This window comes from Euphorbia lathyris, chromosome 7 (genome assembly GCF_963576675.1).
Source record: "Euphorbia lathyris chromosome 7, ddEupLath1.1, whole genome shotgun sequence".
NCBI lineage: Eukaryota > Viridiplantae > Streptophyta > Magnoliopsida > Malpighiales > Euphorbiaceae > Euphorbia > Euphorbia lathyris.
The window spans coordinates 51,173,221-51,198,430 of NC_088916.1; the positions used below are offsets into that span (position 1 = coordinate 51,173,221).

At 35.7% G+C, this 25,210-nt stretch overlaps 4 protein-coding genes across 4 annotated transcripts; 2 read left to right on the forward strand and 2 right to left on the reverse strand.

Annotated features, from left to right (window-relative positions):
* Window positions 1–1,141: 1,141 nt before the first annotated feature.
* Window positions 1,142–9,960, reverse strand: LOC136200570 (26S proteasome non-ATPase regulatory subunit 14 homolog). Its single transcript, XM_065990942.1, has 8 exons — window positions 9,754–9,960; window positions 8,991–9,181; window positions 7,875–7,952; window positions 7,226–7,294; window position 7,145; window positions 1,823–1,929; window positions 1,561–1,728; window positions 1,142–1,469 (listed from the first exon to the last, which is right to left on the reverse strand). Exons 1-8 carry the CDS (start codon window positions 9,893–9,895, stop codon window positions 1,278–1,280), a joined length of 948 nt encoding a protein of 315 aa, XP_065847014.1. The 5' UTR covers window positions 9,896–9,960; the 3' UTR covers window positions 1,142–1,277.
* Window positions 2,246–4,203, forward strand: LOC136201332 (uncharacterized). The gene is made up of 2 exons (XM_065991984.1): window positions 2,246–3,463; window positions 3,620–4,203. The coding sequence occupies exons 1-2, from the start codon at window positions 2,358–2,360 to the stop codon at window positions 3,747–3,749; spliced, it is 1,236 nt and encodes a 411-aa protein (XP_065848056.1). The 5' UTR covers window positions 2,246–2,357; the 3' UTR covers window positions 3,750–4,203.
* Window positions 9,961–17,180: 7,220 nt separating the features above from the next.
* LOC136236047 (26S proteasome non-ATPase regulatory subunit 14 homolog) lies at window positions 17,181–20,711 on the forward strand. Its single transcript, XM_066026159.1, has 7 exons — window positions 17,181–17,309; window positions 17,440–17,642; window positions 17,962–17,970; window positions 18,645–18,692; window positions 19,882–20,058; window positions 20,153–20,320; window positions 20,412–20,711. The coding sequence occupies exons 2-7, from the start codon at window positions 17,457–17,459 to the stop codon at window positions 20,601–20,603; spliced, it is 780 nt and encodes a 259-aa protein (XP_065882231.1). The 5' UTR covers window positions 17,181–17,309; window positions 17,440–17,456; the 3' UTR covers window positions 20,604–20,711.
* Window positions 20,712–21,321: 610 nt separating this feature from the next.
* On the reverse strand, window positions 21,322–24,357 carry LOC136236105 (probable carboxylesterase 2). Its single transcript, XM_066026203.1, has 2 exons — window positions 24,305–24,357; window positions 21,322–21,979 (listed from the first exon to the last, which is right to left on the reverse strand). The coding sequence occupies exons 1-2, from the start codon at window positions 24,355–24,357 to the stop codon at window positions 21,322–21,324; spliced, it is 711 nt and encodes a 236-aa protein (XP_065882275.1).
* Window positions 24,358–25,210: the final 853 nt, after the last annotated feature.

Consider the following 25,210-nt stretch of genomic DNA (forward strand, 5'->3'; position numbering starts at 1 on the left):
CTCATAAGTAATCCTATGAACATGCCATATACAAACATTTTATATTAGCTAATTTATAATAAATTAAGTATATTTATTTCATGCTCGTTTTTTATTATTATATGCAAAAACTATATTAAGCCCCTTGATCTTTATAAATTTTATTGATTTCGCTCTTGATCTTGAAATTTCACACACGTTAAGCTCTTTACTAATGGTTAGCTTACGAAATCATAAGTAAAGAACTCAATGTGTTCAAAAATTAAAAATTAAAGTTAAGTTGTTTAAGCTAGAAAAATGAAAAATCAGAACTCAAGCCTTAAAACTATGAAAATTCTAAAGCTAATAATAAATTCAGAATCCATCGCTATTCTAATGGTCAAATCTACTGCTGCTAGCACACATCACTTTGAATTGGAAATTGATTTTTTTTGTATTGATTAAAGAATTTAAATAATTTTCAAATTGCCAACTTATGTCATCTCTCCCCAATATTAAAAAAAAAAAAAGCATAAAGCTTCAGTTAGCCCTTTATACACACTCTGATCCTTCCAAAACAGCCAATCAACCCCTATCCTATTTTTAAGTGGCCAATTAACCTCCTCTCTCACCCCAAGAACATATGCAAAAAAAAAATATATCTAAAACAAGAAAATATTGAATATTATTGATATTTTTCTTGCATACCCTCAATTATTGAAATGTTGAGGGAGGGGGGTTTGATTGGCCATTTAAAATTATTATGCCAAAGGCGAGATAAGGGAAATCACTCATGTCAAATGAGTTGGACAAAGGGCACCAAAACAAGGATGAGTTGGACTAAGGAGTATTTGGTTACCTAATTTTTTCATGGCAACAAAAAGTCACTAACCAAATACCTAAAACTCTCCTTTTTTAAGTGAACAGGTAAACATGAGCATGAAAATGAACAACCAAACACCCCCTTAGGTGTTTGCTTAGACATCTTTTTATAGTTGAAAAGTAGCTTTTTTTACAAAAGCAATGAATCCTGCTTAAAAAACAGTTTTTTAACAACCGAGTTTGGGTTTATCAAATAACACATCAATAAGAACTGTTGGCAATTAATTATAAACGCCAGCTCACAGAAAGGCAATTAATTAACATCCAAGAGAAGGCAGATCATATGAGAGATTTTTGACATTTTTCAACAATTAATTAAATTGTCCAATAACTAGCATAAAAGGAGTGTGAAAAGAAATACAACATGAAATCCAACATCATAAATTCTACTTAAACAGTGAAGCACTAAAAAGAGAGTACACAAAGAGAAGGATGAGCTAAAACACAACAGTGTCAAGCATGGTACCTAAAGTTTGAACTATGTTGGAAGACATCAAGTTAGAAACATGTTCTTCAAGGTGCTTCTTTGCATCTTGCCTCCCCACATTAGCAATTGCTAATTTCTCCGGTGACAGCTCATCTTCTTCTTGCACTGCCTTGTTGTACTTCACTGCTAAGTTCAACATCTCCTGCTCATTCCAAACCAACATCACATTACTTCTAACAACATATTACTCATTGCACAACAATAATCAGTCTGTTTATTTCACTACCACTCACCTGAACAGTCTGCTCATTTGTTTTAGAGTGACTATCGAAACGTTGAAGCGTCAATCCATCTGTCCATTTCTTCTTGTGCAGGTTAAGAAGCATTTTTTCCTCAAGCTCGTTCTTTCTGTAGTTAATGGCTATTGAGTAATAGTGTCTGTTCAATCCATGGATTAATGCCTGCAAAGTCATGGACAAATGTCTGTCAACCCATGGATCTGTTAAATTAATAAGAGAGGCAGAGCACATAAAGATGTCAGTGTTATGCACTCACCTGAATGGATGGTTTGTTAAGATGCCCGAGGTTGGAAGTTGTCTGTCGTGGTTCTTGGCCCAACATCATTGTTTGAGGGTTAATCAATCGAAAAGCATCAATCACCACTTTCCCTAAAGGAGGACAAGAATGCTCTAAAGGAGGGGTATTGTCACGATTATTAGAATAAGAATGATAGGCTGATAGGCTGATTGCTTAATAGTTACTTTTTACTGTTTTTATTACTTTAGAAGTTGTTATTTGTCTTTTAGAAAGTTGTTAGACAGCTGTAAATATTTACAGCTGTAGGTGGGTAAACATCAGCAGTACCTTTGTTATATATTAGGGGTCATGCTTTTGTAAGGGATCATTATATTAATATTGAATGAAATATCTCTCTTTCCTTCTTTCTCTTTCTCTCTACTGCGATTCTCTCCCTGATGTTCTCTCTTCTCTTCTTATTCTTCTCCTACCTCTAACCCTAATTCTTCTCTAATCACCACTTCCAAAGATCCCTAATTGTTACATTGGTATCAGAGATAGCTTTCCTCCGGCCATGGAGGACTTTGAACAGAAAATGGAACGGTACCACAGGGAGTTTCACGAGCGGCAACAACGGTTTGATGAACAATGGGAACTGCTTCGCAAGAAGCAACAAGAGAAAGATGAACAAGTCCGCAAATCATTATCAAACTTGCTTCAATCGATTAGAGAATTTCGAAGAGTTACAGATCCTTCTTCAATTGCACCCCAAGTGTTTGATGAAAAGTCTGAACAGAAATTGGAAGTGGCAGATTTTAAAATGCAAGGAAAGACTGTAGAGATTGTTGAGCAACTGCACCAACAAAAGCAAACCGCTACTATGGTGGTTCTTGAGCTTCAAACGGAGAAGGTAAACCCAGAAAATTCTGACTCTTATTTCATTAACAGGTTGAAACCTGAAAATCAGTTTGAATCAAGGTCACACCCATCCATAGATCTTTTTAAGCAAGCTACCTTTCAGGACATCCCTTTCGATGATGTGATTAAGGCTCCTAAGCCCAATCCTACGTTTCGATCTCCCCTTGCTCCAAAGCAATGGCTCCAAGCTCACCTTTCACATACCAAAACCTCTGTCGAAGTCAACCTAACACCTATAACAACTCAGAAACCTAACCCAACATCCAGATCTTCATTAACTACTTCATCTTGTACCCAAAATGCTCCAAATAAACTGGATATTTTTCCTGAAACAATTCTGCTGCCGATGTTCAGCCAGAAAACACTGAACAGTTTGCCTTTTGGTATAAATGGTAGGAATTCATCAGTTGGCCAAGCTATTGGGTCACCCTTCTCTTATAATCATGATGTTATTATTGGTTCTTCATTGTCAAGCAGTACCACCCCTAATCCTCAACTTGTTACTAAGGCTCTAGGTCCTTGCCTTACTTCCATTAGACAAAGGAGACCTTTGGCATCTAAAAAGGGAGGCGTTAATGATTCAAGATCATTCATTGGTGTTCTCTTCAGGGTTGGGAGAAAGGAATTCTGGTTTCTTTCTACTGTTGACACAATCTTGACGGAGTTCATTCCAACGCTCTCACATGATGCAAGTGGTTTTAGCTTTCAAGGTTGGGATGATTCCTATGACACTCGCACCCATGAAGGGATTCTAAAGTGGAGGTATGTGATAGCTCCCATTTGTATAGGGTTTTTAGGCCCCTTTTAGCTTCCTTTTGCTTTATTTCCTTTTAATTTTAGTAGCGTTTTATTATCTTTTAGTTAAAATTAGTAATTTCCTTTATTTATGGTGTTTTTGGTGTTTTCATGGATTTTTAGGGACCTTTCGTGCATTTCCGAACCAGACCCAAGCCTATTGGAGCATTTTCGGATCATTCAGGGACCATCAGAGCACTTTTGGGATTCATCAGGGACCATTAGAGCACTTTTCGGAAGCCCAGGGACCTAAACAGATAAAAGCCGGAGTAAAATCGCCCCATTTAGGACCTATCTCGCCGAGACAATACCTGTCTCGTCGAGACAGGCCCTCGTCTCGTCGAGACAGACACTCCTTGTCTCGACGAGACGAGGCGGGGAAAGGCGCACCAGCGCCTTCCCCCTTGCTGGAATGCACGGATTTGGGCCCAGAAGCCCATTAAACACTTTGTAATTTTCCCTTTTTACCCTTGAGGCATTAGGGTTTCCTCCCTAACTCTATAAATAGGGAGCTAAACCTAATCCTTAAGGGGGGATTAGCCATTTAATAAATTAGAGAGCCGTTAGGGCTTTCTCTCCTCCATAATGTAGATTTATTGCTTTTTAGATTAGATTTCCAGCTTTCTAGGTTAGATTAATTTCAGTTTTTATTTCTTATTCAAGAACAATTGATGGGAGAAGCTCCAGATCTTCTATTTTTGTAATCGGATCAGACAAAGCGGGTTTTAGATTTCTATCTCTCTCTTATCTTTTGCTTTTATATTCAATTGAAGATGTTTTTCCATTATTCATATTTTCCTATTGCTGTGATTGGTTTGTCTATGAACTGATCTCCATCCAATTTGGGATGGGGATGAAATTGATTATATGAATATGTATGATTAGGGATCTATGACCTTTGATTGATCAGTTGATGCATGCTTAATGCCTAGATATTGTTAGGAACAGGACTTATGCTAGAATGAACATTGATAATGATCAACTAGCCTGTTTATGTATATAATGTGCCTAATGCCTGTTACCCTGACATTAAATAGGATTATAGATAGATGAGAACCTGACCATGGAATCGTCTATACCGAAATTGTGTAAATCTGACTTCGCTAGAGACCACTAGGAATGAGGCTTTATGGCTGGGCTACGACTTTAGCCTTAGTTGTCAATAAACCTAATGCTTTGCATGACCTAGGGTATATGCCTAATCAAGCCGTCACCCGAATGCATGTGAATAGGTTAGACAAATCCCGTACAAATTTGTCTTTCACTTAGGACAATTACCTTTAATCATTGGTAAAACACAAATCTGAACTCCTTAAACCCATACCTAGGATTTAATCAAAGGAATCCTCAACCTATATTGTGTCATCCGTCAATTCACCTTCTACCCTGTCAATTGTTCACTTTATTTTGTTATGTTTATTTCCTTTAATTCAACTAGTTAGTTATTAAAAACCCAAATATTTATCCAACCCTCTAAACAATTAGATCATTCTAGGTAAATTTGCTAGTTATAACGAATAGTCTTTGTGGTTCGATCTCGTGCTTAGCACAATATTACTTGTTGTGATAGGATACACTTGTCCTATTAAATGCTATATACTTTACGAGCATCAGTGTGCTAATATGAACTTAATTGACTTTCTATTTGAGATGGGTATTGATGATCGTCATTTATTGTATCCGTTTGAAAGAGGGGAAAAGAAGTTGATGGAAGGCTTTAAAGCATTAATTGTAGCATCAGATAAAACAAATATGCAGGGTGAAGGATTTGGTTTAGATGTTTTTCGGGTTAATGTTACTAGTGCCCCAAGCACTTCTGGTCATGGTTCTGCACCAGATTATTGTGATGCTTTAGGTGAAGTATACAAATGGGATGATGTCATATATGATAACTCTGTTAAGGTTGGGGATGACAAGAATGCCAATTATTTATACAATAGACTTGATGTGCTTGTCCCTAGGCCATTAGAATCTAATCTTTATGCTGATGGGAGGCTTTCGTGCTTCGTAGAGAATAAGCCTTTTGGAGAATCTGTTGAAGAAATTGCATATCATGTGGCTGCTTTAACATTCAGGAATGAAGTCTACACATGGGGAAAGGGTGCCAATGGGAGGTTAGGCCATTGACACATCGAGGACCGGAAAGCACCAATTCTGGTTGAAGGGTTAAAGGACAGACATGTGAATTATTGCTTATGGTGCAAACTACTGGCAAGCATTTGGGTTCACTCGAAATAGGCATAACTACTATAATTGTGGACTTCTGCGGTGCCTTTCATGCAGTTCAAGAAAAACAACTCGAGCTGTCTTAGCTCCTAAAAATGTGAACGTAATTCTTGGAGTGGACAATCAGTGGGTCAATGGAGGACAAGTTGAGATTAATAATGATAGATGGCATGAAATTGGAGTTTTATCTCCAAATCAATTGCAAGTGGAAGAACTGAATGCGGGTGCAGTGAGTTACCTTTCTGTTTCAATAAGATCAGTAGCAAATGCTAGGGAGGGTGACGTTGTTACTCATTATAGTAGAAAGGCAGAAAACTCGCTACCTGGATATAAGGAAGCCATTCCTAGGGTGTTCTATAGCTTGTTTCCTTCTATAGTCATGGTTTACATCCAAGGTCCACCTGCAGGTGTTGATTTAATGGTTGAGGGAGTTCCAATTTTCCTAGTAGACCAAGAGGCGAGGTTCAGCCATCGGAAGGGACTGACTGACAAGACCCGAAAGCGTGATGTAACCATTAAATTTTCTGGTGTTGATTCTGGTTTGCTTGTTAAAGTACAACAAACAACAAACGGTTTCCCATTTGGTTCATGCATGAGTAGAACGGACATAGATAATGAACAAATTGAAGCAGTTGTTGGTGCCTTGGCAATAGACAAAAGGGCAGCTATGCAAGAATTAGCGAGCCTTCCTCTTTGTGTTGACAACGATGATGAGAAAAACAGAAGTGCGAGAGGTTTCCGATTGAGCTACTCATCCTATGGAAGTGCAAACAATAGTGATGGCTTGGATAAGGCTGAGGATGAAACATATGTTGCCATTGACGTAAACTTTTCTATGCCAAGAGTCTTGTTGAGGAATGGAGCACAAACTGTTTTGCTGCAAATACTGAGGAGCACCAAAGATAAACTTAAGGATGTAGCAATCTCAATAGTTGACAATTTCCAAGGTCGGAAGAAGAAAGCAATTCTGATGGAGGTTCATATAGTATTGGTGCTAAATGTGGCAACATTGTACACTCCTTGGAAGTATCCGTATGTATGGCAAGCAAACTCAGTTACTGCCTTTGTACATTCTTGAGGACAAGAATGCTCTAAAGGAGGGGGTATTGTCACGATTATTAGAATAAGAATGATAGGCTGATAGGCTGATTGCTTAATAGTTACTTTTTACTGTTTTTATTACTTTAGAAGTTGTTATTTGTCTTTTAGAAAGTTGTTAGACAGCTGTAAATATTTACAGCTGTAGGTGGGTAAACATCAGCAATACCTTTGTTATATATTATGGGTCATGCTTTTGTAAGGGATCATTATATTAATATTGAATGAAATATCTCTCTTTCCTTCTTTCTCTTTCTCTCTACTGCGATTCTCTCCCTGATTCTCTGTTCTCTCTTCTCTTCTTATTCTTCTCCTACCTCTAACCCTAATTCTTCTCTAATCACCACTTCCAAAGATCCCTAATCGTTACAGAGGGTTAATCAATCGAAAAGCATCAATCACCACTTTCCCTTTAACACTTTGTATTGGATCCACCACAACTGCCACAGCGCGCTGATTAAGAGCTTCAAAACTCTGCAGACCAAACATCACAAGGTAGAAGGTAAGTAGCAACAAAAAGAGCAATGTCAGAAAGAGCAGTTGTAAAATGTTCTATTGCAATTAAGATTATTCACTAGAGTGATCAAATTCAAGGTTTTTGCAGAATTCCACAAACCATATGTTGTATGACCCCACAACCAGCTCAGATTGCCAGAGTTAGACACAATATCAGATTGTTTTCATCACCCACACAAATTACATTCAAGTGTTCAAATAACTTTCCCTAACTACCTAGTGGCACCTCTTCCTAAACCACAACTTATAGCATTCTTACTCATGTGCTGTGATTTTAAACAGTGAAGTCAGTTTAATTAGTTGTTCTATTCAAACCCTAACAAGGAGCTTTCAAATCCTCTTTCCCTAATACATCCTACCAAATTTCAGTCTCTCGTGGCTGATAAGTACCAGGCCAAGAGAAGTGGCTGAACAACAGACAAGAAATCCAAAACAGGGAGAAAAGGGCACAATTACTGAACTAGAAGCATGGATATCAGACACAAAGCCTCAATGTATAACAAGAAAGAAAAAAGAAAAAAATAGAAAAAGGAAAGACCTGTTGTGTGTTTATATCAACACCAGAGAGCCAACAACCAAATCCAGGATGAGAATGGTACCAACCTACAACCATTTTCTAGCCTGAAATAGGAAACAAACAAAATAAGCTACCCAAAAAGGAAGCGCCAAGAAAGAGTCAACAAAGGTAACAAATATTTCATATTGAAATGCATGTCCCATGATTGATGACATACTAAGTTACAAATATTCAATCTATTCCTCCTCTTGATAAAATGTTGGACATGAAATTTCTTTGAAGTTGCAAAATGGCAACTAGAAGCTTACATAGAATATCTAAATCAAATTGATAAAGACAATTACTAGAGAGTATTAAATTACTGAAGTCCATTAAAAATAATTAGTTTAGATTGTGAAGAAAAATAGTACTAAATCCCAGTGGAAGGATAAAGGTTGCCAACTTTCGAAACCATTTCATACTCCTACAATCAAGGAGACAGACTGACCCTACCAGCAGCGTTAGGCATGCTATTCATTTGTTACATTGACTTATTCTCTAACAAGACGCTCCTATCATTCTACTAACAGTTTCAACTTTCAAACGTTTTGAATTGAAAATCTCTGCAGAAGTTCTACATATAGCAAGGCATGCACATCATGTCAATCTTAAACAGCTGCAGAATGAAACCAATCAAAGGATTGCATTTCACTTAATTATAAAAATCATGCCCCAGAACTGATTTCATAATTCCACTCCCCTAACTCCTGCTTCCAGCTAGACAATCAGCAACAAGAGTGTAAAAATTCTGGTACATAGTAAAACCCATAGTGAAGAACATGCGAAAATTGTAATGAAGACTATATAAATTAATGATTGCAATCAAAACATGCCCAGTACTAGCAAGGCCTAATCTCAGGGTATAGAAACTTCCAACTAGCAGATACAAACCACAACTCACATAACCCCGACCTTTAAAACTAAAAACAATTATAACATAGGCAAAACCCCACAACTTCCCTGAAGCAAGTGAGAAATTTGCTCTTTGATCAATTAAATGACTGCATCCAGATCTTTCAATGTCAACATGTTGCACCTAAATACCACCCAATGTTCCTAGTAAACCCACAATCTAATAGCCATAACTAAAAATAAAACTGTAAGAAAGTACCTGCCAGTCTGTTTGAGCATATCAAGCATGTTTGTCTGAAACACATGATCGACAGCTTCAACACTGACACCAGTACCACTCTGTGGCATCGCAAAGACGTCAACAACACGAACAGTATATTCATCCACAAATTCCCCAAGCATCAATCCCATTACTTCCATGGGGACCCCAGCTCTTCCTATTTTTCACATCATCCAAATCCAAAATTAGAAGGCATTCAAAGTCATCAAATAGGTAAAAGTATTAGTGAAATCAAAAGACCAAATGTGAACATGTATTCCACTAATTACATCACCATAGAGCAATACCGGAAACATCATTTCCAGATAATTTGTCATCTGGACACTCAAGCATCATAGCAAAGTTTATACTTTTTCCATGAATTACATCCATCCCTAAAAGACTAACCAAAACAAAGGGACAGATGAATGGAAACAGATTCTTATATCATCAACCATTCGCTAGCAAAAACCAAAACTAGCTAAAAAAATCTAACTCATAGACAAGATTATGACAAGGAATAGAACAATTGGTTCTTACAATCAAAACCCAACATCCAATTGCAAGCTCCAAAACAAAAACAAGGCCAGATCCCAGAACAAGCAAACCCCAACAAAACATAGTTCAAAATTTACCAAAGAAATACAAAAGAAAAGAAAAAATTCAAACAAAGGAAAGCGCATTGAACATATACCAAAAGAAACATATAGAAATTAAACTAAAATTTTCAACAAAACACTAAAATCGCACCGTGTTTGAGCATTTTGAGGAGGGCGAGAGAGGAGATGTAGACTTGCTCAGACGAATCAAGAGTGGGAGAATCGGGAGGTGGGTGACCCAAACCACCTCCGGCACCAGCGAACATTCTCTGTAGTCTTTCCATGCCCGACATTTTCTCTGAAGTTCTCACAGGGTTTTCTTTTGTAGCAAGCCAAGACTCCTCTACAGATCTTCTGCTTGTCACTTTTTCAACTTAGGTTTTCTTTTGATAAGAATTTTCATCACTTAAAATTAGGTTTAATAGTGTAGGGATCCTCAGGAGTTGTAATTTCAACCATTAATTGTGTAATCAATGGATGAGATGAAGGGTTCAGGAATAAGGTGCAGGGGTGGAATAGGAATGTGTTTGGGCATATTGTCAGAAGGAAGAACAAGTTATTAAAGAGGATGGAGGGCATTCAACGCAGGTTGGAGGGGAGGTTTGATCATAGCCTTGAGGGCCTCCTCAGAACCCTTCAGAAGGAGCTGGAGGCTGTGCTTAGGCAGGAGGAGTTCCTTTGGTTCCAGAAGTCTCGGAAGTCCTAGATTAGAGATGGGGATCGTAATACCAAATACTTCCATCTCTCTACCCTGATCAGAAGGCAGAGAAATAGAATTGAGGCCATTAAGGATTCTAATGGTGATTGGGTTTATGAAGATGAGGTTATTCGGAACTTAGCCCTAGATTTATACAGAGAGCTGTTCAAAGAGGAACCTGTTCTTTTGGAGAGGGCTCACTCTATTGCTACATTTCCTTTAATCAGTGAGGATTGTAGTCAGGAGGCCTTTCAACCTATTTCCCGAAAAGAGATTGACCAAGCTATCTTCAGCATTGGGGCTTCTAAAGCTCCTGGGATTGATGGTCTTCCGGCGGGATTTTACCATAAGCATTGGGATGTCGTGAAGGAAGGCATCTATAATTTTGTCTTGGGGGTGTTAAGTGGTTCGAAGGATATTGAGCTGGTTAATAGAACTCTCCTGGTTCTGATTCCTAAGATTGATAAGCCTTCTTCCTTTTTGCATATGAGACCTATCAGTCTTTATAATGTTCTTTACAAAACTGTTACAAAGATTGTGGCTAATAGAATCCGTGGCATTCTTCCTGCGATCATTTGTCAGAATCAGGGTAGCTTTGTGCCTGGTAGACAAATGATGGATAATATGGTGATCACCCAAGAGATGGTCCACACGATGAAGATTAGGAAGGGGAGGAAAGGCATTGTGGCTCTGAAGCTGGATTTAGAGAAGACCTATGATCGAATTAATTGGGATTTCTTGATGGAGAGCCTTGAGAGAGCTAGAATCCCGGACAGCTGGAGAAGTTTAATTAAGGTATGTATTTCTTCTCCTGTGTTTCAAGTTATGGTCAATGGGGATATGTCGGAGGAATTTTCCCTGGGCAGAGGAATCCGTCAGGGGGATCCTATGAGCCCTTTCCTTTTTGTTATTGCTATGGAGAGGCTCTCTCACCTAATTCAGGATGCGATTGATAATGGGAGTTTCCACCCTGTGGCGATCAACAGCTTCTGTCCCCAGGTGACTCACTTATTCTTTGCAGATGATGTCCTTATCTTTCTTGAGGGTAATGAGGAGCAGTTGAGAGTCATTATGGATATTCTGGATTGTTTTTGTTCGGCCTCTAGGCAGAAGCTTAATATCCAGAAATCTAGGATGATGTGCTCTAAGAATATGAATCAGAGAGTCTGTAAGAGATTAAGTGATCTCTCTGGTATTCCTCTTACTGATTCTCTTAGGAAGTATCTGAGCGTTCCCCTCCACAGTGAGCGTGTGTCTAAAGGCTCCTTCAAAGAGACTTTGGATAAAGCTAATTCGAAGTGTGCCACTTGGAAAACCAAGACTCTGTCTCTCGCTGTCCGCCTCACGTTAATTCAATCTGTTAATTGTGCTGCTCCCAATCACATCATGCAGGCTTGTAAGCTTCCGGATCCTGTGCTTAATGATCTTGACAAGATTAACCGTAGGTTCCTGTGGGGGGAAGCTGCGGAGGGCAGGAAGATCCATCTTGTACCTTGGAGTGAGGTTTTCCAACCTAAAGATTCTGGGGGTCTGGGTATTAGGAAAGCAAAAGACAATAATAAAGTTTTATTAATGAAACTCCTTTGGCGTATGTGGCAAAACCCCTCATCTCTTTGGGTTCGCCTCCTTTATGGTAAGTATCGGAAAGACAAAATCTTCGGGGGCCCGAAAGAGAGAGTTGCTAATTGTTCCTTCCTCTGGAAAGGACTTAGTGCTGTGTTTGATGAGTTCTGCTCGGGAGTTGGCCTGGAGATGGGGAATGGTAAGTCCATTAGTTTCTGGTTTGATAACTGGATTGGGGATAAATCGTTAATTGAGGTGTGTTCTTCCCCCCCGCCTAGTGATATACGCAACTGGAGGATTGCCGATGTGGTTGACTCGGAAGGGGACTGGATCTGGTCAAAGTTTGATACTTTCTTTAGCCTTGAGACTCTCCTTAGAATGCGGGGAGTGAAGGTGAGTAATCAAGAGGAAGACTTGGATAGGCACTGCTGGGCGCTGACTAACAATGGAGTTTATTCTTGCAAATCGGCCTTTGAAGCTTTCTCTCTCTTTAGTTCTGATCCTCCCTCGGATGTGTGGAAGTCGATTTGGACCCTTAAAGTTCCTTTCCGTATTAGGAGTTTCCTGTGGCTGGGCGTTAAGGACAGGCTTCTTACTAATTCGGATAGGCACAGAAGGCACTTGGCTGATTCTGGAGCTTGCAGTAGATGCAGAGGCCATGTTGAGACTTTGTGCCATGCTCTTAGAGATTGCTCTAATAGTAAAGAGGTTTGGAGGAAAATTCTCCCACACCATATTTTCTCTTCCTTCATGGCACATTCTGAGGTCGACTGGTTCTCTGATGGTATTAGAGGAAAGTTGCTTCCATACATGGAGCATGGTGACATTTTCTTTGCTATTATCTGTCACCAAGTTTGGAAATGGAGAAACGAGGAGATTTTTGGAGATAAAACTGTTTTTATGACAAACTTAGCTGATTTCTTCTCGAAAAAACTTTTCTCTATTATCGATAGTTTCAAAGGAGAGTCCCTTGCCAGAGCCTCTCAGTGTTGTGATGTCCATCTCGTGGGATGGAGCAGGCCAAGAGAGGGGGTTGTGAAGCTGAATACTGATGGTTCCTGCCTCAGTAACGGTAAGATTGCGGCTGGAGGTGTGCTTAGAGATGCAGGGGGCGCCTGGCTTTCTGGGTTCTCCCAGAATTTAGGGTTGGGTTCTTCCTTTTCTGCGGAGCTCTGGGCTATTCTTACTAGAATCAATCTTGCTAAAAGGCTGGGTGTTAAGAGGCTCTCTGTGGAGTCTGATAATTTGGAAGCAATCAAAATGATTTCTGAGAATCATTCTATGGGTCTTAACAGTCGCAACCTCATCAAAGCTATTAAAAGGCTTTGCTCCTCCTTTGAGTTCGTAGAGTTCAGACACATTTTTAGAGAGCAGAATTGTGTTGCTGATCGCTTGGCGGCGGCGGGCCATGAAGGGACGTTAGGCGTTACTACCCTTCCTGTTTCCCCTAGTTTCATCTCTCCTCTTCTCTTAGAAGATAGGATTGAGGTTAGCTTCCCTAGGCTAATTCCTGGGTAGTTTGTTGTTGTTCGTTTTTCTTTTCCTTTTCTACAAAAAAAAAAATGGATGAGATTTAATTGATAAATTTTAAAATTTAATTAGTTATTTATTGATCAATCAAATCTGAACCATTCATTTTGTAATTAATTGGTTGAGATTCAAAATTAGATAGCTTAGATTCATTCACAAATACAATTTTGCTAGAAAAATATAACACTCCAAAATGAATTAACCCATGTGCACTCATTTATTTCTTACAACCATTTCAAACACTTGAAAAAATTAATGAAAATTTCAAGTGAAAAAATCAACTAAAGGAACATTCTTAACTTATTATTAATGAAGGTGAGAGTTAAAGGAGCTAACGTAAATAAAAGTTATAATTGTTTCAGAGTTAAAAGATTAGCTATTCATTACCCCAAATTTAAAGGTTAAAGTTTAGAGTTACGAGAAAGTCAAATGTTAACTTCTATGATATTAACCTTCATTTATTCTAAGAAAAAAACTCTTTCATTACTTTCATTTTATAACATCTTCCAAAGCAAGTCACAGAATTTCCAAGAAAATCGTTCAGAACTATCAACAAGACAAGGAAGTCCACGCATACCGAGTCAACCGATAGCTTTGAACCACGTCGCCGACATGAGACTAGAAAGGATCGGATGGTAAGCTAGTGACCCTGCCTACTTCGCAGGTGATTCACACTTGATCACCCTAATTTTAATTTAGGAGCTAGGAATCCATGACCCTTTATTTTCGTCCCTTTCGTTTATTAGCAAGATAAAATGATAAATCAATGTCTATTTATTTATGCTTTAGAACAAAAAAAAAATCATAATAAAGAATATGTTAGTTAGACAATGTTGATTGAATTGTTAAAGAAACTCAAAGGAGTCAGCTTATACCACAAATTTGGTGAAAAAGTGGTCCCCACACTAAAATATGAGAGTGCATCGGTTTAAAACCGAACCGAACCGAATTTACCGAATACCGAAATATCTAAAAATCTTGTACCGAATTGAACCGACGTAAGAACATAAACCGAATCGAACCGATTCGGTTCGGTTTTTCCCGAATTAACTGAATTATATAAAACTTTATAAATAATCTAAAAATCACAAAGTTTTAATTCATATACTAATAGTTATATTAAATGTTTTTTAAAGTAAATAGGTATTAGATTAGAATTTAATGATTATATTAAATTCAAACTTAAGGTAAATAGATGTTAGATTAGAATTTAGTGGTTATATTAAATGTTTTTTTTAGAATCATAAATTCAAAAATTAGATAGCTGGTGTGTATAAATTTAGGAAGGATTATAATTTTTTTTTTTCAACTATACATGTTTTATACAACATAGTAGCAACTAATCGGTACGGTTCGGTTATTTCGGTTTTTATTAGAAACCGAACCGAACCGAAAACCGATATTCACCAAAATAACATACCAAATCCGAACCGTATAATAATAAAACCGAACCGAAAAACCGAACAATGTCGGTTCGGTTCGGTTTTACGGTTTCAAACCGTATAATGCACAGCCCTATGATACTCGCCACCGATTCAACAACTGAATATATTTTATTTTCTTTATATAAATACACACTTTATGTTAACAAAAATATTTAAGACAAAAATGCCCTTTAAATAAAATATAAATACAAGTGAAAGTATTCTTTTTTTGTTTTATTTTCTACTAAAACAACATTTATTTATTTATTTTAGAGAAAAACCACTTTTATTTTGATTCTACATGCATCTCAATCATTAATTACAAAATGAATGGTTGAGATTTGATTGATCAATAAATGACTAATTAAATATTAAAATTTATTAATTAAATCTCATCTATTAATGTTGTAATTAAATTCCAACTCCACCTATTAAACTTAATTTTAAGTGATGAAAATCTATATATAATATAAAACAGTAACGATGGAACTGAGGTGTCACTTCCTCCTTTTTTAGTGATAAAAAATTTAATATATTAATTTTAATTTTATTATATATATTTATCTATAAAAAGATTATTGTATCCGTACTATATCTAAGAGTTCTACAGAATTTAAATTAATCCCTAAAATCTCTCTAATTCTCTACACATCTATATATAATATAAAATAGTAACGATGGAACTGAGGTGTCACTTCCTCCTTTTTTAGTGATAAAAAATTTAATATATTAATTTTAATTTTATTATATATATTTATCTATAAAAAGATTATTGTATCCGTACTATATCTAAGAGTTCTGCAGAATTTAAATTAATCCTTAAAATTACTCTAATTCTCTACACATCTATCTATATATAATATAAAACAGTAACGATGGAACTGAGGTGTCACTTCCTCCTTTTTTAGTGATAAAAAATTTAATATATTAATTTTAATTTTATTATATATATTTATCTATAAAAAGATTATTTTATCCGTACTATATCTAAGAGTTCTACAGAATTTAAATTAATCCCTAAAATCTCTCTAATTCTCTACACATCTATATATCTATATATAATATAAAACCGTAACGATGGAACTGATGTGTCACTTCCTCCTTTTTTAGTGATAAAAAATTTAATATATTAATTTTAATTTTATTATATATATTGATCTATAAAAAGATTATTTTATCCGTACTATATCTAAGAGTTCTACAGAATTTAAATTAATCCCTAAAATCTCTCTAATTCTCTACACATCTATATATCTATATATAATATAAAACAGTAACGATGGAACTGAGGTGTCACTTCCTCCTTTTTTAGTGATAAAAAATTTAATATATTAATTTTAATTTTATTATGTATATTTATCTATAAAAAGATTATTTTATCCCATGTATCTAAGATTACTACAGAATTTAAATTAATCCCTAAAATCTCTCTAATTCTCTACATATCTATATATTATATAATATAAAACAGTAACGATGGAACTGAGGTGTCACTTCCTCCTTTTTTACTGATAAAAAATATAATATAATATATAATATATTAGTTTTTATTTTATTATTATATTTATCTATAAAAATATTATTTAAAGTAAATGTGAAAATCAAATAATAATATTTAATTTAGGGTAATTAATTTATTAGTCCCTATATTTTGACAAAACACACTGTTTAGTCCCTGTATTTTCAAAAACACACACTAAAGTCCCTAACGTTTTTCTCGGTGAACTGTTTAGTCCCTAATGTTTTTCTTGGTGAACTGTTTAGTCCCTGCCGTTAGACTCTAATGAAGATTCTGTTAGTCAATTTGGATTTGTGTTCTTCTTTTCCTTTATTTTGCTTTCCTTTAAACTCTAATGCATCTGAAATCAACTTTGAGTGTTCTTGTTCTTAATTTTCTTCTTAATCGTTCAAATTCGTAAGCGTTGAGTCTGTTCTTTTTATTGTTCTCCATGCAAATAGCTTCTTCTTCTAAATTGGATTACTCTTCTGAAGTTTGAAGGTAAATAGTAAAGGGTAATTTAGTCATTTCCGAAGTCATAAACGGTAAAAAATGTAACAAACAGACGGAAGGACTAAACAGTTCACTGAGAAAAAGGTTAGGGACCTTACCATGTGTTTTTGAAAATACAGGGACTAAACAGTGTGTTTTGTCAAAATATAGGGACTAATAAATTAATTACCCTTTAGTTTATATAACACATTTATGTCATTAATTGTAATTATTAGATTGTATTTTTATTAATATTTATATATTAAGATGAATCTGTACATCGCACGGGCCAAAAACTAGTTCTTATCTATGAGTTAGACTTTTTAACTAATTTTGGTTTTTTGCTAGCGAATGGTTGATGATATACGAATCTGTTTCCATTCATCTGTCCCTCTGTTTTGGTTAGTCTTTTAGGGATGGATGTAATTCATGGAAAAAGTATTAACTCTGCTATGATGCTTGAGTGTGTCCAGATGACAAATTAACAGGAAATGATGTTTCCGGTATTGCTCTATGGTGATGTAATTAGTGGAATACATGTTTGCATTTGGTCTTTTGATTTCGCTAATACTTTTACCTATTTGATGAATTTGAATGCTTTTTAATTTTGGATTTTGATGATGTGAAAAATAGGAAGAGCTGGGGTCCCCATGGAAGTAATGGGATTGATGCTCGGGGAATTTGTGGATGAATATACTGTTCGTGTTGTTGATGTCTTTGCGATGCCACAGAGTGGTACTGGTGTCAGTGTTGAAGCTGTCGATCATGTGTTTCAGACAAACATGCTTGATATGCTCAAACAGACCGGCAGGTATTTTCTTACAGTTTTATTTTTAGTTATGGTTATTAGATTGTGGGCTTACTAGGAATCTTGGGTGGTACTTAGGTGCAACAAGTTGACATTCAAAGATCTGGATGCAGTCATTTAATTGATCAAAGAGCAAATTTCTACACTTGCTTCAGGGAAGTTGTGGGGGTTTCAGGGAAGTTGTGGGGGTTTGCCTATGTTAGAATTGTTTTTAGTTTTAAAGGTCGGGGTTATGTGAGTTCTGGTTTCTATCTGCTAGTTGAAAGTTTCTATACCCTGAAATTAGGCCTTGCTAGTAATGGGCATGTGTTGATTGCAATCATAAATTTATATAGTCTTCATTACAGTTTTCACATGTTCTTCACTATGAGTTTTATCATGTACTAGAAGTTTTATACTCTTGTTGCTGATTGTCTAGCTGGAAGCAGGAGTTAGGGGAGTGGAATTATGAAATCAGTTCCGGGGCATGTTTTTTTAATTAAGTGAAATGCAATCCTTTTATTGGTTTCATTCTGCAGCTTGTTAAGATTGACATGCTGTGCATGCCTGCTATATGTAGAACTTTTGCGGAGATTTTCAATTCAAAGCGGTTGAAAGTTGAAACTGTTAGTAAAATGATAGGAGCGTGTTGTTAGAGATTAAGTGAATGTAACAAATGAATAGCATGCCTAACGCTGCTGAAGGGCTGCTATAGCTGCTGGTAGGGTCAGTCTGTCTCCTTAATTGTAGGAGTAAGAAATGGTTGGGAAAGTTGGCAACCTTTATCCTTCCACTGGGATTTAGTACTATTTTTTTTCACAATCTAAACTAATTATTTTTAATGGACTTCAGTAATTTAATACTCTCTAGTAATTCTCTTTATCAAATTGATTTAGATATTCTATGTAAGCTTCTAGTTGCCATTTTGCAACTTCAAAGAAATTTCATGTCCAACATTTTATCAAGAGGAGGAATAGATTGAATATTTGTAACTTACTCTTTCTCGGCGCTTCCTTTTTGGGTAGCTTATTTTGTTTGTTTCCTATTTCAGGCCAGAAATGGTTGTTGGCTCTCTGGTGTTGATATAAACACACAACAGGTCTTTCCTTTTTCTATTTTTTTCTTTTTTCGTTCTTGTTATACATTGTTCGTGTCTGATATCCATGCTTCTAGTTCAGTAATTGTGCCCTTTTCTCCCTGTTTTGGATTTCTTGTCTGTTCTTCAGCCACTTCTCTTGGCCTGGTACTTATCAGCCACGAGAGACTGAAATTTGGTAGGATGTATTAGGGAAAGAGGGTTTGAATAGAACAACTAATTAAACTGACTTCACTGTTTAAAATCACAGCACATGAGTAAGAAGGCTAGAAGTTGTGGTGTAGGAAGAGGTGCCACCAGGTAGTTAGGGAAAGTTATTTGAACACTTGAATGTAATTTGTGTGGGTGATGAAAACAATCTGATATTGTGTCTAACTCTGGCGATCCGAGCTGGTTGTGGGGTCATACAACATATGGTTTGTGGAATTCTGCAAAAAACTTGAATTTGATCACTCTAGTGAATAATCTTAATTGCAACTTGTCAGGATTAGGATTTCTGACAATAAGATTAGGGCAGAAAGATCTTAGAAGAAGAGAAGAATAGAGAAAGAAGAGAGAAGGTTAGAGAGAAATCAAGATAAACAGAGAAAAGAGAGAATAGAGAGAGAAATCAGAATGTCAGGATTAGGATTTCTGACAGTAAGATTAGGGCAGAAAAGATCTTAGGAGAAGAGAAGAATAGAGAAAGAAGAGGGAAGGTTAGAGAGAGATCGAGATAAACAGAGAAAAGAGAGAATAGAGAGAGAATTTAGAAGAAAGAAAATAAGATTCCATTAATCAATTTGCATAATGAATTGGTATAGTACAATTCTCTTAAATAGAAAAAATGGGAAAAGGAAAGTATACTAGTCTTTCTAAATTAATGGCCCTAATTATTCTAACTTACCTTAAATCACCATATTAATTCTAACCTACCTTCAATAATAATAGGAAATATAACCTATCTTAAATAAGAATAGGAAATATAGCAATTCACTCTATATAGGCCTAATAACAGCCACAGCTGTAAACATTCCTAAATAACATCTATTAAGGCTAAATACCACTTAATGTAAAAACAATTAACCACCTAATAATACCTGCATAATCCCTATCTATAATTGTGACACAACTGAACATTTTACAACTGCTCTTTCTGACATTGCTCTTTTTCTTGCTACTTATCTTCTGCCTTATGATGTTTGGTCTGCAGAGTTTTGAAGCTCTTAATCAGCGTGCTGTGGCAGTTGTTGTGGATCCAATACAAAGTGTTAAAGGGAAAGTGGTGATTGATGCTTTTCGATTGATTAACCCTCAAACAATGATGTTGGGCCAAGAACCACGACAGACAACTTCCAACCTCGGGCATCTTAACAAACCCTCCATTCAGGTGAGTGCATAACACTGACATCTTTATGTGCTCTGCCTCTCTTATTAATGTAACAGATCCATGGGTTGACAGACATTTGTCCATGACTTTGCAGGCATTGATCCATGGATTGAACAGGCACTATTACTCGATAGCCATTAACTACAGAAAGAATGAGCTTGAAGAAAAAATGCTTCTTAACCTGCACAAGAAGAAATGGACAGATGGATTGACGCTTCAACGTTTTGATAGTCACTCTAAAACAAATGAGCAGACTGTTCAGGTGAGTGGTAGTGAAATAGACAGACTGATTATTGTTGTGCAATGAGTAATATGTTGTTAGAAGTAATGTGATGTTGGTTTGGAATGAGCAGGAGATGTTGAACTTAGCAGTGAAGTACAACAAGGCAGTGCAAGAGGAAGATGAGCTGTCACCGGAGAAATTAGCAATTGCTAATGTGGGGAGGCAAGATGCAAAGAAGCACCTTGAAGAACATGTTTCTAACTTGATGTCTTCCAACATAGTTCAAACTTTAGGTACCATGCTTGACACTGTTGTGTTTTAGCTCATCCTTCTCTTTGTGTACTCTCTTTTTAGTGCTTCACTGTTTCAAGTAGAATTAATGATGTTGGATTTCATGTTGTATTTCTTTTAACACTCCTTTTATGCTAGTTATTGGACAATTTAATTAATTGTTGAAAAATGTCAAAAATCTCTCATATGAGCTGCCTTCACTTGGATTGGATGTTAATTAATTGCCTTTCTGTGATTAATTGCCAACAGTTCTTATTGATGTGTTACTTGATAAACCCAAGCTTGTCTTAGTTGCCATTTTAAGGCAAGTATATTTTTCTTTCCCCATGGTGCTTGCTTCAAGTCAAAGACTCTTCCTTATCCAACGCATTTGACATGACTGGGATCTAATTTCCAATATTGGGGAGAAATGACATACATTGGCAGTTCTAAAATTATTTAAATTCTTTAATCAATACAAAAATTCAATTTCCAATTCAAAGTGATGTGTGCTAGCAGCAGTAGATTTGACCATTAGAATAGCGATGGATTCTGAATTTATTATTAGCTTTAGAATTTTCAGTCTTAAAGATCTTTAAAGATTGAGTTCTGATTTTTCTTATTTTCTAGCTTAAACTACTTAACTTTAATTTTTAAACACATTAAGTTCTGTACTTATGATTTCACTTATGATTTCTGTACAAGATATGCGAAAACAATCCGCTTCACATGAAAATGTTTAACATGATATTAAAGCACTAGTTCATCCACTATGGTGCTTGATTGATGAAAGAAGCCAGTCTCTTAAACAAGCTCTTAGCATTTTGATAATTGGGGTCAAATATATGAAAAACATGATCCTCTCCTTTAATTTCCATAACCTCTGCATTTCCTTTCCATCCACTGCTCACTAATTTTCCATAATAAAGCATACCTCTATCTCTCAACACATCCATCTCTGAAACTACGATCACCAATCTGCTACAACCGAGTCCCTCAAGATCAGGTGACCCATCAGCAAATGGGTTAATCAATGGATCATCACACCCTTTATCAGATGGACATATGAAAGTCCACCATTTATCCACCATTGATTTCCTGAAATGACATATGAAAGTCCACCATTTATCCACCATTGATTTCCTGAAATGATCTGTTATTTCCACTCCTACAGGATCTTTCCCCCAGAAGTATGGATTTATCATAGCAATTCCTTTTATCTTCAGTTCTGGACCTAATTTTGATCCATTAAGCTTTAAAGCTAAATGGTGTGCCATATTGGCCCCACAACTGTCTCCTGCTAAGAATACATGGCTAAAATCAGCATAATCCTTGAGCCATGGCTCCTTGACACTATGGGTAACCACCCACTCTAGAGCAGCCCAGGAGTCCTCCAGTGCAGCCGGCAGAGGACTCTCCGGGGCTAATCTGTAATAGGGTAAGAATTTCTGTTATGGTAACCTGGTTTACATAATTTAAAAAAACATGTAGTTTCATGTTTTTGCAATTCAGTACCTGTGAGTTTTTTTTTCATAAAAAATACACTGATTCACTCTGTTAGAAAAAACCATATATACTAATCTTCGAAAACGTAAAAATATAGATATTTTATTTATCTATTTTGCACCAATTACATATTAGTTGATTCAAATACAACAACTTTTTGTGTTTTTAACGATTTTTGAATAAATTTGAAGACGAAATACCTTTCAACTTTGACCAAATATTTGATTTTTTTATATTTTGTCCAAACTTGGGAAATTCTTTAATTACTTTTTTTTTTCATGGGTATATACACGATAACGAATCCAAAGCTAAATATTCAGGGTCAACAGACAAAATTTTACCAAGACGAACATGTTTTTTTGGGATTAAATATCCACGATGAATAATTTATGTTGCCCAATACCGTCCACAGTGTCAAATTTGTCACAGATTATGGAAACTGACATACGAAATATTATTTAGCAACAAAGTTCCGTGGTAAATTTAATTTTTGCTGTTTCCTCTCGAGAGTCAGAGGGTCGCCTGTAGTTCCATCTCTGTATATATGTGTTTTTAATGTGTTGCGGATGAGTATTTTCACAAGCATTTGGGTTGGCTTTATATAACAAAAACATTAACAAAATTAGTAATAAAATCCACCAGAATTCGTAAACAGGGAATTCTATATTAATTTTTTATGTTGTAATCTATATAATTGAGAGTTGACATATATCATTATCAAATACACATATTTTATTTGCTTGTTGATATCATATAAATAAGACAAGTCATGTAGAATGAGGAGAACTGTGTTGGAACGAGTAACCACCAAAGTATGTTAATCCACCTGGAGTAGGAACCTTGATTCATGCCTCGAATTTAAGATTACAGTTTGAACGTATTACAAACTGTCTAAATTACATCCGTCTTTAAAAAAAGTTAGGGTGTACACCTTAAAATGACCATCGAAATTGCCTCTAGAACCATGTAAATAGAACGCAACGTCATAATCAAGGTATATGAACAAATTTATTGCAATCAATTGCTTAGTGCTCCCTTCTTAAACATTGCTAATTTAAGCATAAAACTGAAGTCATTAGGTTCCGCCTTGGTAATTTTTTAGTCTCACCTGGGGCGGAGCTAGGGGGGTAGGGGAGGGTCTCTCGACCCTTCGACCCTCCGGAACACCCTTGACGAATATTGGTTCAGTCCCGAGCAGCCCCTCCAAAATAGTTAAAATTAGTACTTATAATGTAGAATGTGATTATATGACATAAAACTAAGTTTGCATAGTTGGTTGTAATGTAAACATTAGAGTATTTTTGCACTTTATCCTTACTTTATATTGAATCTCAGTTGTTTTGCACCTTAATGTTTTCCAATTATGATCAAATTTACCTTTATATTATCAAAAAATTTGAAAATTTTGATTTGACTACTATGAATCAAAGGCTTAAGTCGTTATTAAGAAAAAAAATCTTCATGTAATGGAGCCTCTCTGGACCTTGAGCTATGGCTCCGCCACTCTCAGGTGTAGAGAGGATTCCACCCAGATTCAATCATATTTAATTGGTTCAGAAAACCAGAATTTTACATTTTTATAAATTTATGTTATATTTGTGTGCATAGGAGGTCATTTGCGAAAATTCTTTGAAGATTCGTTTTAAATTAAGAAACCATATTTTATTGAGTTGGCTATGTAACATAAACACTGTCAATCAAATGTCATAAGTCGGATATTCATTCTCTTATTATTCTCCTGGAAGCCAATGGAAAAGGATAGGTACTCCGGTTTCTAGACTCATCCCGCTCTGCTCTAACCCAGCAAGGATAGTTGGTTCAAGGTAGAAACTGTTATTATTAAAATAATAAACTTATAATTAATAGTCTTTAATTTGGTTCAGTGTATTGTAAGAGTCATTTCTGTATCTGTATTTATGGAGAGTTATTGTTGTTTACTAAGAGTTTTGTTTGTAATCTATAAATATATTAATACAAATAGTAAGAAAAGAGAATTTTCTTCCAGCAATTATACTCTTCCTTTATTATCTGTGAAAGTTTATTTATTTGATCCAACAATTATTGCATGCACTAAACCTGTTTTATGCTTCTTCCTAATAAAATCAAAATCCAATTCTATAGGTTTTGTTCTTTCATGAAAAATAGAATTGTTAGTCAAATAAATGGCAGACATTATCACAAAATAAAAACACAGGCAATTTATATTTAATGTGTAAAAACTCCAAGATATGGCACTTCTGCAGTTACAGAAATTGCATAAAAACTCCAAGATATGGCACTTCTGCAGTTACAGAAGCCATAGCCCTATACGCCACTTCTGTGGAGTATCTTAAGACAATTACACGTTACTTACTTTTCCAAATAATAAAAGATTCACCTAAGGACACAAAACCTGTAATAGATCTTGGTGTATCTACACATGTTACTCAATCTGCATCCGAAAAGGTTTTAAAGCTAATGTAGACTTAGTTGAATAAAACAAGCCATGTCCTGGATTTTTCTTAATATATAATAAAATCCTTTTAGCTACAACAAAATGAATGTTGGTAGTAGGCTTACTTAAAAATTGACTTAATGTGTTAAATGAGTAAGTAATATTCGCCCTTGTATTTAGGTAGATTAATCTATCGATTAACCTTCTATATCAGAGGGATCAAAAAGTAAATGTCCTTGATCGTTAGACAAATGCCAAGTAGAATCCATGCATTCTGCAATAATTCCAAATGAATGCATGTGGCATTTCTAGCTATTTTCAAGCCAAGAAAATATTTTAAGTCATCTAGATCTTTAATATTAAACTCATTATTCAAAATAGTTTTAATCACTTGAGTTTCCTACAAATATTAAACTCATTATTCAAAGCTGTTTATGCTAATAGGATGCCACTTCCCTCATAGTAGTTAGGAAGAGACGACACATGACAACATCACTCTCCTTGCTTGTTTATGTTGGAAACATGTCTTAGTTAATTTATTAGTAGATAATGTTTTATTTAATTATTTGAATTTAGAATTTATTTAGTTATTACTTATGTTTAGGAGAAGTTATGGAAATCAGTTGTAACTGATGTTTGTAATTCTGTATAAATTTCCTGAAGTTCAAATGAAGTTCAGGGTTGGATCCAAACTCTTAAAAGTTAATTACTTCAATTTC